At 42.2% G+C, this 16529-nt stretch overlaps 1 protein-coding gene across 3 annotated transcripts; it reads right to left on the reverse strand.

Annotated features, from left to right (window-relative positions):
• Positions 1-1860: 1860 nt before the first annotated feature.
• On the reverse strand, positions 1861-16414 carry LOC126641028 (interleukin-9 receptor-like). 3 transcript variants are annotated; one of them, XM_050317337.1, is made up of 10 exons: positions 15365-16414; positions 9772-9827; positions 8799-8889; positions 8291-8399; positions 6313-6506; positions 5463-5608; positions 4956-5130; positions 4608-4719; positions 3309-3393; positions 1861-2831 (listed from the first exon to the last, which is right to left on the reverse strand). In XM_050317337.1, exons 3-10 carry the CDS (start codon positions 8875-8877, stop codon positions 2292-2294), a joined length of 1440 nt encoding a protein of 479 aa, XP_050173294.1. In that variant the 5' UTR covers positions 8878-8889; positions 9772-9827; positions 15365-16414; the 3' UTR covers positions 1861-2291. The 3 variants fall into 3 exon arrangements, with proteins under 3 accessions (XP_050173294.1, XP_050173296.1, XP_050173295.1); XM_050317339.1 differs by lacking the exon at positions 8291-8399; XM_050317338.1 differs by lacking the exons at positions 9772-9827; positions 15365-16414 and having other exon boundaries at positions 8799-9766.
• Positions 16415-16529: the final 115 nt, after the last annotated feature.

A 16529-nucleotide genomic window follows, 5' to 3' on the forward strand; every position in this document is an offset into this window, starting at 1 on the left:
GGCGGGACTTCCGCGCGCCCCATGCGCTCACTGGGGGCCGCAGCTGCTGCTCACGCGCAGGCCGAGACAGGGCAGCCCCGGCAGCCTCCGCGCCCGACCCGGATTGAGCATGCGCAGTTGTAGGGGGGACGCTGTCAGACGTAGCGCTAGGTGAGGGCGGAAGAGGGCGGGGCCGCCCCTCGCCCGTGCGCTCACATCCGGCTTCTTGCCACGACACCAAGGGAGGGGTTGGCGGTGACGTAACCTCGCGGGCGGGGCCCCGGGAGCGCAGCCCGAGGCTGGGGGCGTCGCCGCGGCGGCTCCGGGGCGGGCCTTCGCTCTGGGAACTGGAGTTCCCTCCCGCGGCGGTTCCTACAGGTCTTTGTGTGTCCCGTGGCCCCCACGAGCTCGCGGGGCCCTTTAAACGGCGCCCTGTCAGGCCATGTGTGAGCGTCGCCCCGGCCCGAGCCCGCCGGACCTAGTGGGCACCCCGCCGAGCACGCCATTGCAGTGGACAATTTGAATTTGTCAGGGAGTTCATAGCATTGTGAGGCATTACTCAAAAGGATGAGGCAGAAAAGGACAAGAGCCAGCTTAGATCAGCTTTCCTGTATAATTTTCTCGTCCTTTTCTTCAGCAGATGAGTAGAACAACTGATAGTAATCTTCTAATAGGTTGGACGCGTGAGTCAGTAGGGGTGTGTAGTTTATTATTTATTGTAAGCCTACCTTCCCTCATTTTCAAACTGTAGTTACATTTTAGGCCTCTCAGAGAAACTCTGCCAAGTAGCAAAAAGCTTTTGTGTAGCTTAGGGCGTTAATGCTGTAATTGTAAAATTTGTGGCTACTGAACGCTGCTCCTCAAAGAGATCCTCCTGGTCAAAAGGCAGATTCTTTAACATTTCGTCTGGCAAAAATTTTTTCTCCTATTTTGGCTCCGACTAGATAATATCATCATGGTCCACACAGCTGTGGGGGAGCCCAGCTGGTTCTGGGCTCTCTGTAAACTGAGATACCGAAGATGGAACTTCTTACACCTGGCAGAGGGTTAACCACGGACAGTAGGACTGTGACACAGAGTGGGTTTCCTGTTAGGAATGTTAACCTGTTGTGTTAAGACATGTGGCTGTGTGTCCAGTCATGAGTTGTTATGTTAGTGGTAAACCAATGCTGTGTGTACATGTGTTACCCAGAACTGTATAAAGGTAGATACACTGTTGCAATAAAGCAAGCTAGTATCCTGAAACCCTGTCGCCTTCCTGCCTCGACCGCAACACACAGCAGATTGACCAGTTGGATTTATGTTTGTTTATGTCCTTGCATATTTTTATAAGGCTCAAAAAGTATCAGGCTCATCATAGAACTAGTAAAATGTATGAATTGCACAGAGCTAAGTTTACAGCTATTTTAAACATTACACGACATAGAGTCGTCAATGCAAAGAAAGGAAGCAACATGTATAGGATTTTCTGTGTCTAGGACAGAAAGTAAATCTCTAGATATACAGCTCAGAAAGGCTGTACCTGTTGTGCAGTTAGACAAAGGACTCATCACCCTGGAGAGCCAGCAGGCCTGGCCTGTATTGTAATTAAGTAAGCCTCGTGTGCTGTTCTTGCTTTTCATCTTTCTCCATTAGATCAGCCTAGCTACTTAACCTTGAGATAAATTTTTGTTAAAATCAAAGCAGTACATGAGGCTTAGTTTTTGCAAAATAAAAAGTTACAGCCATTCACGATAATAAACACCAAGGTCCACTGTCTGATGATCTTTAAATAGAGCAATTACAAATTCTGATCAAATCAGGAACCTCTTGAAGTCATCAGTGCATTAAGAAGCAAAATTACACCTTTAGCAAAAATAGTTTATTATTATTCTATGAGGAATTAGGCACAGTTTTAAAAAATGATGGAGTTTAAATTGTGGTTCATCACATTGCAAATATTGCTGCTTCCAAGAAGCATACAATTCCGATAGCTCTTCCTGAGGAAAAACAGCAGGTCTGCTGCTGCCTCCTTAGACCAGGGGGTTACTGGACCTCTGCTGCCAGGAGGTTAATTTAGGGAAGGGCATAGTAATGTGTCTATGAGGCAACAGATGTTGCTGGAGTCAGGCTTTGCCATGCCTGTAGGGGTAGTATTTGCTAGCCAGAGAGCTCGTTCACAATCTTTTTCTGAATACAGAAATTGAAGATTTTTAAAATTATACATGTTTGCAATTTTCTGCACAGTCACCATTTAAGCCACTTGGGAAGACAATGTTGGGAAGTGAGAGAAGAGCACAAGAATCTTTGTAGGCAGTATTCCTCAGGGAAGGTCACTGATCATTCTGATGTTTGACAAGACTATTTCCATCGGAGAGCTTCAGTAATTCAGCAGGAATCAGACCTCCTGTGGTATCATTGTCACACAAGGTGCAATAGTCACTAGCACTGAAGGACACATCTTCTATCTCCAAAGATTCATGAAGCATAGGAAAGCCACCCTTTCCATGCTGTGAGTGAGAGAAATAATTCCTTCCCATGCAAGGGCTCTCAAAGTTGTCTTTAATTATTTCAGAGATTTTCAGGCCAACTATGTCATCAGCATGGTTTGGTGCAAACAATAGTCCTGGCCTCACTTCTATCTCTTCAGCTCTTACGTATCTGCTGGGGACATATTGCTGGCTTGGACCTGGGGCAAATACAAGTTTCTCTTCTGCAGCAACCAGATTTGTGCTTTCCATAGGTTTCCAGGAGATCTGGGAAATCAGTTCCTGGGTGTTTAGATCAGAAACTCTATCTGCAGTCACTTTGCCTGAATTGCTGGCCTCTTCTCTTCCAAGTTGGCTACAAGCCTCATTAGGTCCAACCCAGTCCTAGTGAAGGGATCAACAAGTTTGGGTCATTTTTCATAGTTATTCCAAAATATTCTGTGTATATGGCTTTGGCAAAATAATCCAGAGGTTTAGTGCAAATCTAACAGGCCAAGTTAGAGCAATAGGGTAGAGAATCTAGCTGCTAATTTCACAAAGCTTTACAAGATTTCACCTCCAAAATATAATACGAGCTACTTGTATTGTTTTGGCTTTGAAAGGACAGGATGCACCTTTTAGGTTCAGCCAGAGTTCAAAGTGACTAGAGGGGTTCTACTTCTAAGGAGTAAGAAGTTGGACAGGAGCTCTGCTGGTCAGCTAGTATGTGGAAGCAAGAAATTGAGAAACTGTAAATTCTCAGGAAGACCAGAACCACCTGTCAATAGCTCTACTCAGGAGCTAGAATGATTAATCCCAGGAAAAAAAATCCTCCCATCATGAACTGAGGATCATAAGAAAGAAATTAAACTTATTTCTTACCTTGAAGTTCCCATTGTGCAAACTATAGAGTGGCTGAAAGAAAGCAGCTGGCGTGGGAATGTTAAAGCAGGTGAGACTTTTTGCCCTAAAGTGAGAAAACAACTCTTAAAAAACCCAGAAAATTTTTCTGTATTCTGTATCCATGTTACTGATTGGATGCAACCCTCACACTTATCATGATTTCTGACATCTCATGCAATCGTTTGTCTGCTACCTGTGCATGCATTTAATGTTTTTACCTGAAGCAGTCTTAAAAGTTTCTTAGGAATATCCACAAACTTATTACTGGTCTATTATTCGTTATATGCAGCAAGCTGTTGAAATATTTGTTTATCAACTTCCTTGATCTAAACCACTGTTTCTGGAAGCGTTTTAGAGAATTCTTTGATTTTTTTTTCATGGCTGGGCTTCGCAAACTAAGATTGGAGAAGGGCTCTACCCACGCTTGCTACAAGCGCACTGATGGCTAAAAAGACTAATGCAAGATAGACAAGTCCAGTTGCAAAAGGCACACCAGAAAGACTCCCTAGGTGATATCGACAAGATGCGATTCTTTCTGCGCTGTCTTTTCTCCTCGAGAGTGATCCTGTGTGTGTTCTCAAAAGAAGAAGAAAGAAGACAGAGAAATTCTGCCAGACATTCTTGCCATTTATTAATGCCTATCCTGTAAAATACTTTATCACGTTTTGTCAAATATTCTGTTTCTCTAAGAACAATGTGTGTATGGAGCATAATAATGTATGTCAAGGCAGAAAAAAAAAGAGGTAGGAGATTTGCTGTGGCAGCATAAAACATGGCAGAAGATGGTTGAACCAAGGTTCTAAACCACTTTGTTCTCTGTAAGCTTGATCTCAACTGAATCTGAGTCAGTCTAGCTTGCCTACATTGGTATTTTATGTACTGACTGCTGCCAGGTATGTCACAAGTAGCTTAACATTGACATCAGTTTAACCACCTTTATGGATTGCTGTGTACTTGCACTTTTAATGTATCTGCATGAAGCTTAACAAAAAATTTCCATGGCTTTAAATTTCTTTAACTCCAAGAGACCCTCATCCATGAGTTTGAGCTGAGTTTGGGAGTCACAAAGATACTTTGGTCTCCTTAAGGACTGTATAGTGAGTCATTAACTATCATCAGCCAAGGAATATGTCATGTCCCACGATTGTCAAAAGAGCTTTTGAAAATGACTGAGCTTGTGCAGGAGAAACAGGAAGGAAAAGGGATATAACAAACTCTTGATTTATCCTCTTCAAGCCATAAAGATCAAGGGGAACTTAATGAAAAACTATCACATACCTTGAAGAAAGCTTACAGTTCCAGAATAAATAGAGTAGAGTGCCAAAACTCAGAGGAATGAACAAGAGCTGCATAGTGGTATTTAGAGTCTTCTCAGACAGTTTTGGTAAATCTGGGAAAAGAGTCAGCACAAAAATTTTTAACAAAAGTCTGGAAATCAAGATAGAACTCCAAATAACCAAGCAATGTAAATGAAACAGGCTGCTAAAGTCCCCAAGGAAAGTAATTTGGCTATGAATACTTGAAGAAAGCTAGTTTGGTTTTGAAAAGCTCCATTTTACCACATATCTTCCTTTTTCTGGAACGTGGACATGAAATGAATTAAGATAAAAACAACATTCTTTGTACCTGCTCTTTGAAACACTGTTGTCTGGCTCCACTCACTCCACTGACTGTGGTAGGAATTCTCATTTTCGGAAACTTTGCAGCGAACTCTTGCAATGTAAGCAATGCCACTGCGAAGTTCTGTGGCTTCAATTTCTATCTGTGGCAGTGAACTGGATGGTGTCTTGTTCAATGCAACCTGCAAAGTATTACAAAGCATTTCTGTTGACGAGGCTGGGCAGAGGGATGGTCTTTCAAATACTTTTTTTGTTATTTTTTTTCCCTTTTCCAAATCCTCTTTTCTTAGATGCAAGAAGAGGACCTGCATGAGGATGGGTGACTTATGAATGTAGGGGTCATGAGAAGAGTTATTGATCTCCAGAACTGATTTATATAAAATCTTTCAGACTTGATATGGGAAACCAGAAAGGCCAGCTTAAAAGAGTCAGCTGGCAGAGAGCCCTGAGTTGATTGGCAAGGCTGTAGTGCCCAGAGAGCAAGGCAGCATCACTGTGTGTCTCAGCCAGTTACCTCCCAGGACATGCTGTACTCCTTATACTGCAATTCATATTGGAGGATTTCAACGAGGTACCAAGGCACATTCCACACACTCCACCATATCTGACACTTGCTGGCAGTGGCATTGCTCTGGAGGTTCAAAGGTGGATCAAGTTTTACTGTAAATAGAAGAGGCAGGTTTTTTCACAATATTTGGAACATCACAAAAGGAGATGCATGATACCAGACTGACTAAAGTCTTGGAAGATAAAGCTGGGTCCAAAGAGTGATACTAAGACCAGAAGTAAACCAAATTAGTTTACAGGTTGGATCAGAGCAGCTTCAGAACTGAGATAAATTAATGATAACTCCAGCAGTCTCTGGGGATAATCTTGCAAGCGAAGAACCACTCTGGGTGTCACATTCTGCATTAACAACATACCACTGATATAGACAGGCTCTGAGATTTCAGATACTAGAGCATTTCTCTGAAGTACCAGGCCATGGGACATTCAATTAAATCCATTACTTTGATTTCTCATTACATAATTTCTCAGGGAAAAGTAAAACAACAAAGCAAATAAACAATTGTGACAATATAACTGTAAATTATCTATGGCACAAGAAAACATGATGCAAATGCATCATGTATTGTTGAATCAGCACTCTCTAAAGTCCTGATAAGGTCAGAATGGAGAGACTCAGGGATTGCCTCCTCACTACTACAGTCCACACAGCACACTGTCCAGGGATGGGCAGTCTGGCTTGTTTTCATTGTTTCCACTTGCTGTCTTTGAGACACCCTTTGTTAGAGAGCATATCAGACCTACCGCAAAGCTGCTGGGCAGAGCCACAGCTCATGACTGTCCTCGTTCGTACTTACTGTGCTTGCGGGGATTGTACACTGGAAAGGTAACGTGTTTGTGATTACGTCCAAAGAAGTTTCCTTGGAGTGAGACTCTATAACCATCTGTTTCCAAGATTTGGCTGGCTAAATGAATTGTGCAGTGGTACTGATTCTGCATGCTCTCTGTGGCAGTCAGTTTGCAGCTGGCGTTGTGGCCCTTTGACCAGAGGCTAGAAGAATAAAAACGCTGAAAGTTTCTTTTAAGTCATACAAAGAAGTGTTTTTTCAATTCGTGAAAAACGTGGCAGCTTAGCACAGCACCACACTCTGGAAGACCATGAACATCTTTAGTGCAGAGAGCACGGAAAGCAATCCTAAAGCTGGCCGGATAGTAGGGTTGAATAGGGGGGAAGGAGATGCCTTCATAACCTCACTGCTGAGAGCACAAGACCTCCAGGAGTTGCATACAGAGCCCATTATCTGCTCCCTCTGAAAGTGAGAGGGCTGTATGCCATTGCCAGGAAAGCAGCTGGGTAGGGGGGAAGAAGTGGGCGGACAGTTAGTTATAAGTGCACAGCACAGAAGCAACAAGCTGTACATTAAGGTCTCTTGCTAGGAACAAACACCAGTGCTGAGAGCAAAACATGTTGGAAGTTGGTTTGTTGTTTTGTGATTTGGCCATTTATTAGCAAATTTTTCACTTTGCATGTGATCCCACAAGAAACAAGGATATCACAGTTTATCAGCTTCGCATTTCTTCGTAGATGTAAACCCCAGTATTATTTAAAGCTAGGCTATTTTTGACTTAACCCTACCAGAATATGAGGCATCTAATGTCAGCGTGGCTTACCCTCATGTAATAGTTACTGGTGGTCAAGACAATGTTATTGCATAATCTAAACACATTCATCTCGAATTATCCTATCACGTAGCAAACTATTCACCCTATTTTTTCCATAAGAGATATTCAGATAATATTCTAATTCACAGAATAACAGCATTGACCAGGTCGGAAAAGACCTCCAAGATCATCAAGTCCAACCCTTGATCCAACACTGCTGTGGTTACCAGACCATGGCACTGATGCCACATCCAATCTCATCTTAAAAACCTCCAGGGACAGTGAATCCACTACCTCCCTGGGCAGCCCATTCCAGTGTCTGATTACTCTCTGTGCAAAAAATTTTTTCCTAATATTCAACCTAAACCTCCCCTGGCACAGCCTAAAACAGTGCCCTCTTGTCCTACTGCTGGTTACCTGGGAGAAGAGACCGATGGCCACCTGGCTATAACCTCCTTTCAAGTCAATGTAGAGTGATGAGGTCTCCCCTGAGCCTCCTCTAGGCTAAACAAACCCAGCTCCCTCATCCTCTCCTCACAGGACTTGTGCTCAAGTCCCTTCACCAGCCTGGCTGGTCTTCTCTGGACCTGCTCCACCCCCTCAATGTCCTTCCTGAACTGAAGGGCCCAGAACTGGACACAGCACTTGAGGTGTGGCCTCATCAGCACTGTGTAAATTTGTTATTAAAGCTTATAACTTACTGGACTTGTATATATATACTAACTAATACAGATTAAACCACTAGTGGTTTACTTTCTAGGCAAAAAGACAAGAAATTATTAGCAGTTGATTAGGTAGCTTCATGGAGGATGGGCTCTGGAAGTTCCCAGATCACAGGGACTGAAGGCCAGGAAGGAAAGGCTCCCTGTGCTGAGGCACCTGCCAGAAGGGTTCACTGGGTGGACAGACTGCCCAGAGCTGGCAGGAGAACATGCAGCTGTGTGCACTGGACCTCTGCTATCCCAGCTGAGGCTGTGGGCCCACAAAAAGGAGCAGCTTCTGAGGTAGCCCAGGTCTGGGGTGATGGGCTGGCGAAGGTAGCTGTGCCACAGGTCTCCTCCTGCTGTGGAGGGAGCAAAGCCCACAGCTGGACCCTACCTCTGCTTTTCCATGCTGTCCTGCCCATGCCAGGGCTGGGGCTGCCACAGGCAGCTCTCGGTATCTGGCCCTTACTTGGTGAAATGCAGGTGGAAAGGTCCATTGCCCATGGGCTTCTCTGTCACCCACATGCAGCTCACGGTAGTCATGTAGTTATTCAAGCAGCTCAGGCTGCCAGAGAGCTCTGCAGAGAAAGGAGACCAGAGCTGGATTCATGTATCACTGGATGAGGCCTTGCTCAGTACATTAAATAAATGCATTACTTGCTAGCGCTTCCTTTACTGACACTGCATCTAATCTTCCCCATTACGTTCTTCCTCTCTTGTACCATACTTCACTGCATGAGATGAGTGTAAGATCTTAGGGCAGGGGCCTTGGGCAGTGGCTACGCTTTTTCTGCTGCCTAGCTTGTCCACTATGTGCTCAGTTCCCTAGGCTTGGCATTGCTAGCCAGCTGTACCAGTTCTTGGGACCTGGGAAAGGTCAAGATCTTGGGTTGCATATTTAAGGGTCTGTGAAAGAAAAATGAGCACAGGTATGTGCTTGTTTTCCTACAGTGAACCTATTCCAGATCTCCTCTTACCTCTCCCTCTTCCTCCACCAAAGAGCAGCACAGCAGTAATACACAGCTGGAGGCCCAGCTGCCACACAACTCTTCCCATTCCAGATAATATCTAAAACAGAACAATTTTTAGGAGCGGTTTTGTCAGTATTTGTACCAGCAGGTTGAAGCTTTACCTACTTGCTTCTGTCAGTGTGACACAAGCTTATCTTGAATCTGTTAGAGAGGGCACCAACTCAGCTATAATTTCTTCTACAGAAACTGGTCTTCTCATGGCAATAAATAGTACTTTGTACAGGAATCTAAAGCACAAACTGCATTAAAGGAAATCTTTAATTCCTGCAATTTGATCAAGGGTGGGTGAAAGGGTGAGTGTTCCATCTTTCCTTATTCCTGCATTTTTGGCATCTGGTTTATGACAATTTAAGAGCATCAGAGAGCCACAGTGGGTTGGAAAAAATGTTCGTGTTTCCCTGTATCCCATGTCTGACAGTAACCAAAACCAGCTGCTTAGAGAAAATCATAGCAATAGAGCATACATATTCTTCTCTGAAAACATTCTCAGCCTTCAGACATTTGTAGCTCAGGGGCCTCCTGAAGCAGACATAATTTCTGCATATTCAGAGAAGAGAAACAAAGAATAAGTGATATGCTCCTGGTCAAAGCACTCATTGAGAAATATAGAATATTTAGGGCCTAGTCATTACCCCAGTTCACTGAAGGGTCGTGTAAGGATGTTTGAAGTGTATATTCTGCAATATGGAACACTACCTTTGTACAGTGTTATGCTGGACTCACTCTTTTTTTTTTTAATCAGAAATTACGTTCTGTGAATTCTCTCCCGATGAAGTTTTAATTTAAAACTATACTTTTTCACTGAAAGCTTCTGATTTGATATTTTTACAGCAAATTTTAATGAAGATGTGGACCTGATCTACTTAGCAATACATGGTGTTTTTAAAAGGTGTTTCTGGTTTGCAATACTTGCTGTTACCTGAACACAGCAAATGAGCCCAGCACCGCTGCAAGGAGTGTGATGCTCCAAGGAGCCTGAAATCCAGAAAACATAGAATGAGTCTGTAGACAGAGAGCACTAATAAGTATAAACAAAACCACTTTCTTGAAAAATTAAAAGAATTTTGGAGGAACACTTTGCACTCCTTGCCTAGCACATACACTGAACTGAGCTCTAGGGCTGGGCTAACATAAGGGTGTGAGAATTTTCTGTCTTAAAAGAGCTTGGGATAGTTATTATTTAAAAAAAAAAAAAAAAAAAAAGCCAAAACAACAAAAACACAAAAACAAAACCCAAAACCAAACCAAACCAACCAAACAAACAAAAAACCCAACCAAACCAAAAACTATGAACCAAAATTTGCCAGAGATTATTATGATCTCTCAGAAAAAGCTGGGGAAAAGGGAGAGTGTGTCAGCACAGGAGAAACACTAAGTACAGTGTTAGCACAGGACCAAACAAATATAGCCTGGCTATAGAATAAGATCGTGATTTCTAACCAACAAAGGCTCTGAAGTAATCTTGAATAGAAGTGAGCGAGAAAAGCCTATGCTTAGCAAGGATTGTGACATTTAAATCATTAGGATTGTTTTACTGAAGGAATAAAGTGATCTGATGGCTACAACAACAAGAACTGGACTCCATGACCAGTTTCTCCAGTCAGGAATTTCACAAAGCTAGATAGCAGCATCCACATAAAACTTCTTGCCTGTGATTGTGCGTGCTTATGGTGTCCCTTTTCTGAACCGAATAGCAAAATAATTACAATGTTTTAGAAACTTATCAAGAGAAAAGGAATCTTTCTGGCTACCACTTCCCCACCCCTTCATCTGTGGGTTTTTGGTAAGCACTCTGTTTTGCTGCAGACCTTCTTCAGAGTGCGGGTTGTCAAGAGGAAGTGTCACCATTAGCTGATTTTAGCTGCAGGAGGCTGGGAGGCATGAAGCCTCTCCTGCTTATCGTTCTGATCAGGGTTGCATGTGATCCCTGAGATAGATACAGTAATAGTGACTAAATATGATATAGAGAGAGCTGCATTAAGTAGAATTATACATGTGCTTGCAAGAACTTGTTCAGGCACACAAACAAATAAACAAACATAGGTCAAGATAAGAAAACCAGGACAGAACGTTTCCAGGTAATTGCTATTAATTTTATAAACTCTCCCCACCCCACACAAGAAGTTCTTTGTTCAGTTCTGCAATGTTTGAAATGTGTCAGACATTTCTTGCTCTCTAGCTCACCTGGAAACAAATACAGCATATTTAAATGCAAATTTTTGTGTTAGAAGCCATGAATGTTAGTCATAAGTAGGTCATGGAACACTGAATTCTGAAAGGCTTATCAGAAAATTATTTCAGAAAATAGCACATAACCAGATGAACAAGATTCTGCAGTACATTAATGCAATTAGAGGAGCTAACACACAGATTGTGGGAGCATATGAGTTAAAAGAAATGTTACTGTAGCTACATGTAGCATTGAATAATTTCTTCTGCTGGGATCCATACTTTAAAAGAGAGTTGCTGTCAATATGAAAATGGTTCTGAAAAGGGCTATAAGAATGATATCACCTTGGATAACTTTCCTCAGAAATCAACAATTAAAGACCAACTAAATCTATTTAACTTAACCAAAGGAAACACTAAATAGTAATTTCACACCAGCCATAAGTATCTTACATGGCAAGGTGATTTCACATAAGAGAAAAATCTTTTTTTTTTTATTTTTTTTTTAATATCCTAGAGAAAGATGGAAAGAATGCACTTGTTGGACACTGAAGGTAGATACAATTAGACAGAAACAAAGTGCAGAATTTGTACAAAGTGGAACTACCTTTATTGCTGGAACCTCTTGCCTAAACATATGATGCAAGACTTGTAGTCTATACATCTTTCTTAAGTACCTTAAAAAATAATACAAAATCTCCTTAGCTCAGATGGAAACCCAGTGCCAGCAGCCCAGGCGCTGTTACAGCAGCTGCCAGCACTGGAAGATAAATCAACTTTTTAGCCAGGTTGCCTGCTTTTAAATGCTCTCAGCTGCTTACTGACAGAAAGGCACATCATTGACTCTTATTGGTAGATCTATTACCAGGAATTCATATTCACAGATTCACCCCCACATTTGGGGTCCAGCTGAATACACAATAAAAAGATTTTCTTTTAAGAATTTATAAGGAAAAATAAATTATTTGATAGATAACACTGGGAGGGGAAGTAGAACAAGAAGGTGACAACACAGTCCCAGCATGTGGGTAGCCTAGATATCATCTTGGTTTTAGCAACTCAGTAAAGCAGAGCTTTACAGGAAGACCTGAAGAATGAGGTAGCCCAGGCGAATTCTAGGCAGTACCTTCAGTATGTAAGCAGTAGCATAAAGGATAATTAGGAGGAGGTGATTTAACAATCTAGTGGGAGGTGGAAACTGACATCATAGAGTTCCCTTCTTGATGGGGAAAGGAGAGATGACAACAGGACAAGGAGAGGCTGCCAGTGACTTTGGGAGTGGGGGACAAGAAGCTTATGTTTGATGAGATAGAGAAAGAGAAATAGAAGAATTGTGTAAACAAGTGTAATAGGTTCAAAGGGACAGACACAAAATAGGACCTTTGCATCTCTGACTTTTGGATGATTATAGGTAAGACAAGGTTAGTTTTACAAAGGCCTGACAAAACATGAAGTGTCATATAAGAGCATGAGCAAGAATTTGACATGAAGATGTGTGCATAAGCCCATGGCAGGGATCCCTTCCAACACACACTGTTCTAGGATTCTATGATACAATGCGTGATGCACAGTGGGAGCAGACACAGCAGACCTGGACCCTTGAACACTGCTTCTATTCATTACATCTTAGTAATTAGTGATAAATGACCTGCTCTCCCTTGGCCATAATCCCTTCCTTTGCTTACATCTCTTCCAGAGGAAGCACTAACAGGCACTACAGAAAAGCAGGACACTGACTGGCACCCATGAAATGATAAAACAATGATAAGCAGTAGCACGTCTGTACCAACAGGTACATCCATCCATCCATCGATTAGGGCTAACGTAAGTGTACATTCACCTTTATCCTACTAGGTGTGATTAGAGGGATACCCATTATGAACAACCCTCTCTGCCTATAAGGAAAGACTTTTGTAGGTCCTTTAAGAAAAATTAGCCATAAATTATCTACTTTCTTAATACCTAGGCCTCTGAGCACATGCCTGACAGAAGCACATCAAGTGCACACAGCAGACTCACATGATCAGAATGCCAACTGCTGCGGAATAAGGAAAAAGGGGTTGGATTTCTCAGCTACAGAGATTATCAGAGAGAACCCCATATAACCAGTCTTTTTCTCCCTTCATCTTTGGAGAGCCTTGCACTTTTAGATTTGACATGCTTGGATCTGAGAGAAAAACCTGCTACAAAGGACAACTACTGCAATAAAGCAATATCCACACACACACACATACGTTAAAAAAGTATATTTTTGCCTGCAAAGTCTCAAATACTGAGGACTATTTTGGCTGGATTCCTTTACCTTAATCTCTTGCAGTCAGAGAGGAGTACCTAAAAAATAATTTCTTCAAGGTGGTCCTTCTTTTGAGCACAATCCATCAGAATTAATGCAAGAGTGTTGTTTTGTGCTCAGCAAACTAGTAGAACAAAAGCACAGAGACCCTTCTCATGATTCTTTTGTTCTAGGTTTCGAGTACAAGAAACAATATATAATTCCACATTTAGGTAAAGAATATATTTTTCAACATCTTAGCTTAGTAGATGTATCCTAACATTAGATACTGGCATGCATGAAACAGAAATATGTTAAACTGTCTTACCAGCTCAAAGAAAATGTCACTTTTCGCACTGCTTCTGTCCTTTGATAGTTTGGGCTTTGTGGTTTGATGATCATGCAGTAGCAGCAGTGGCATAATAAAGCAGAGCATACTGTGCCCGATTTTAAAGATAATCTCAAGAACCAATGAAAAACTGCTCAGATTATCAGATTGAGTTAAAGTAGCTGTATCTGCAATTACTCATTAGTCATGGAGAAACTGAGGAATTTCTGCTAAAGGGTTAACATTTAAAAGGCCAGGCAATTTGCTGAATATAAAAGTATCTGCTTGCAACTTTTATATAAAAAAAGGCCAACAGAAGAGGTTTCTAAGTGATCTAAAGCCATTTTCTAGCCCTGTCTGGATGTGAGGCAAAACTGCTTCCATCCAAGTCCTCTGCCCAACTATGCTCAGATTCCTGGAGCACCCTGAGCTGCCCTGTCCTGCACTTCCCCCACAGCCAACTGCTGCACTGTGCTCAAAGGGCAATTCTGGAAGCAAAGGCAAATAAGCATTGTAGTGTTTCTGTGTCCTGATCCCAGAGTGTATGAGGAACAGATCTTCCCATGCCCAGCTGCAATGGCAGTGTTACAGCCAGGATCCATCAAGTCAGTCCTGTACATGGGTCTAGTGCCAAGAAGGGGGAGAGAGAAGCAGTCAAAGAATTGACTGAGTAACGGTCTGTCAGTATCAGCTTCTGGGGCCAAGAGACAAGGAGGCAGAGGCCATGCAGAAATGGAGATGGACATTTCCAAATTGGAACGAATTATGGTGCTTCTCCTAGTATCTGCTTTTTGGCCTTAGCATTCCTGGGAAAACATAATTTTTCCAAATGAGATACTGCTAGCTAAGGGACATTTGCAGTTTGCTCCTAAGAGACTGGAAAACTCCCGCCTCGAACCCCTCCACATTCACAGTGACAACAATTCATTGGGCAAAGGGCAATTGTTACAGCTTGCTTCAAAGGGATTGGCCTTCCCTTATTTTAATACCCTTATGCTAGGTACCTGCCCACAAAATTTGCCTCCTAGGGTGACCAGAAGTAATTTCTAGCCCAACATAGCACCAAACCACCACCTTCTACCAGATGTACGGCCTGATAGTGTTGCAGTAATAGAAACAGCCCCTTCAGCAGTTCTGGGGCCAGTGATACAAATAGAGACAAAGAGCATGAAGAACTGAGATGTAAAGGGCCATAGAAAGACAGGCAAGTTTCTCCTCTTCCCTTAAGCAGCTGGAGTCAGTTACCACAATGTAGTTTCTGAAGTGAAAATAGCTGTAGAACAAAGCTGTAGACGAAGCTGTAGAAGACTGTGTTGAAACCATCAGAAATACTTCTGCCTAGTACACATTTGCATTGACATGAGCATGATGCAAGAGCTCTTGTAGGACAGTGTGGGGCAGGCTCATCTCATCAGGGCATTGGGGTGATCCTCTGCAGTTCATGGAGGACACGCGAGGGACTGGTTGTGCAGCAGGGAGGATGTATCAGCATGTGAAGACCTCCCACAATTTACGAAAGCTCATGACAAGAAAAATGGAAAATGAGGAGGGAAGGAACCAAAAAGCTTAATATCTTAGAGCAATGCCCAGGAAGCCACTGATCTAGGGGTATACTGAGAGAGTAATAACAACATGGGCAAAACTAAGCCATGTAGGTCCAAAATCAACATAGCAGATACCATGGTTGCTCTGAACAATCAAACCAGGGAGGTGGATGCATAGCAGTACAGTCACAGCACTCACCTGTGAAAGAAAGAGCTTCTCTTCATTACAGTACTCCCTTCTGTTTAGGGAGCTGTGGAGTTGCCTATAGTGTCAGTTAAGAGATGGAGAAGAGGGAAGAGAGTTTATTGGTATCACAGCAACAACAGGTTATTACTGCACTGGAAACAAACCTCATTCACCACAAAGGTTCTCTCAGGATAGGACCTCCTACAGCCAAGCAGCCTCTAGGTTAGTAGCGCTATGCTTACATAAGATGTAGGTCTTCATATTCACTTTCAGTATTGCAGTAACTTTTAAAGACAATTATCCTAAACAAATCAGAGATAGAGATGTCAGAGGGAAACAGACTGACAATTACAGTAGAAATTGCAGATTCATAGTTGGCTTTAATGGCTAGCTGAAATTGCTCAAAATCTGTGCTATCGACCTGTTAACAGTAGTAGAGCAAGTCCAAGGCAGAAGTTGCAGACACATCCAGCTAGGACAACATTTCTGAAATTTTGAAATAGTTCTAAAGCTGCTCAATTAACGTGCTTGAAAAGTGCTGAGAGATAAGCTGACTCAGTAGCCTAGTAGAAAGAGTTTGTCTGGAATTATATGTTTTGAAGACTTTTCATTTGCAGACTCCATCTGGAAAGGCAAAGTCTTTCTGAAACCTGAATTGTGTTTGTTCTCTTGGACATAGATTTCTATGATGATTACATAAGAATTCGTTTTGATCATATCCCATGGACAGGTCTGGGACCTCCATAACTAATAAACTACTACAGCTGGGTTTAAAGACCCAAAAGACACTAGTAGGAAAAGTAATACCAAGTTATTTGGAATAGGTAGGGGTGCTTTAATGTAGCAAACATGCTTGCCATGGGTTATGCTTCTAAGAGTGCATGTACAGCCAAACTCCCAAGTCATGTGAGAATACCAGAGAAAATAAAGTTCTGTAATCTTCAAAAGGTTACTGTAAAAAAAATTGCACATCTACATAACCCAAAGGATAATTTTCAAGGTACTTAGAACTCTAAAAAAAATTTAAAAAAAAAAATAAAAAAAAAGAGAAAAAGCAAGCAACAAAACCCAGAAACAATCAATCATAACAAATTTGAGACATTAATAGGATAAGTGGCAATAGAAATAGGCATGTATTTCTGTGGACCTAACAGTTTTCAGTTGTAGGCAAGAAAGC

This window comes from Myiozetetes cayanensis, unplaced genomic scaffold, assembly GCF_022539395.1.
Source record: "Myiozetetes cayanensis isolate MyiCay16 unplaced genomic scaffold, myiCay2020 scf20-37, whole genome shotgun sequence".
NCBI classification, from domain to species: Eukaryota; Metazoa; Chordata; class Aves; order Passeriformes; family Tyrannidae; genus Myiozetetes; species Myiozetetes cayanensis.

Excerpts from the sequence above, each read along its gene's own strand:
- LOC126641028 (XM_050317337.1), bottom strand. The coding sequence starts at position 8,877 with ATGGGAAGAGTTGTGTGGCAGCTGGGCCTCCAGCTGTGTATTACTGCT. Across the intron at positions 5,131-5,462 it reads AGTACAGCATGTCCTGGGAG|GTTGCATTGAACAAGACACC; the intron begins GTAACTGGCTGA and ends AATACTTTGCAG. Across the intron at positions 4,720-4,955 it reads AACAGTGTTTCAAAGAGCAG|ATTTACCAAAACTGTCTGAG; the intron begins GTACAAAGAATG and ends CTCTTTTCCCAG.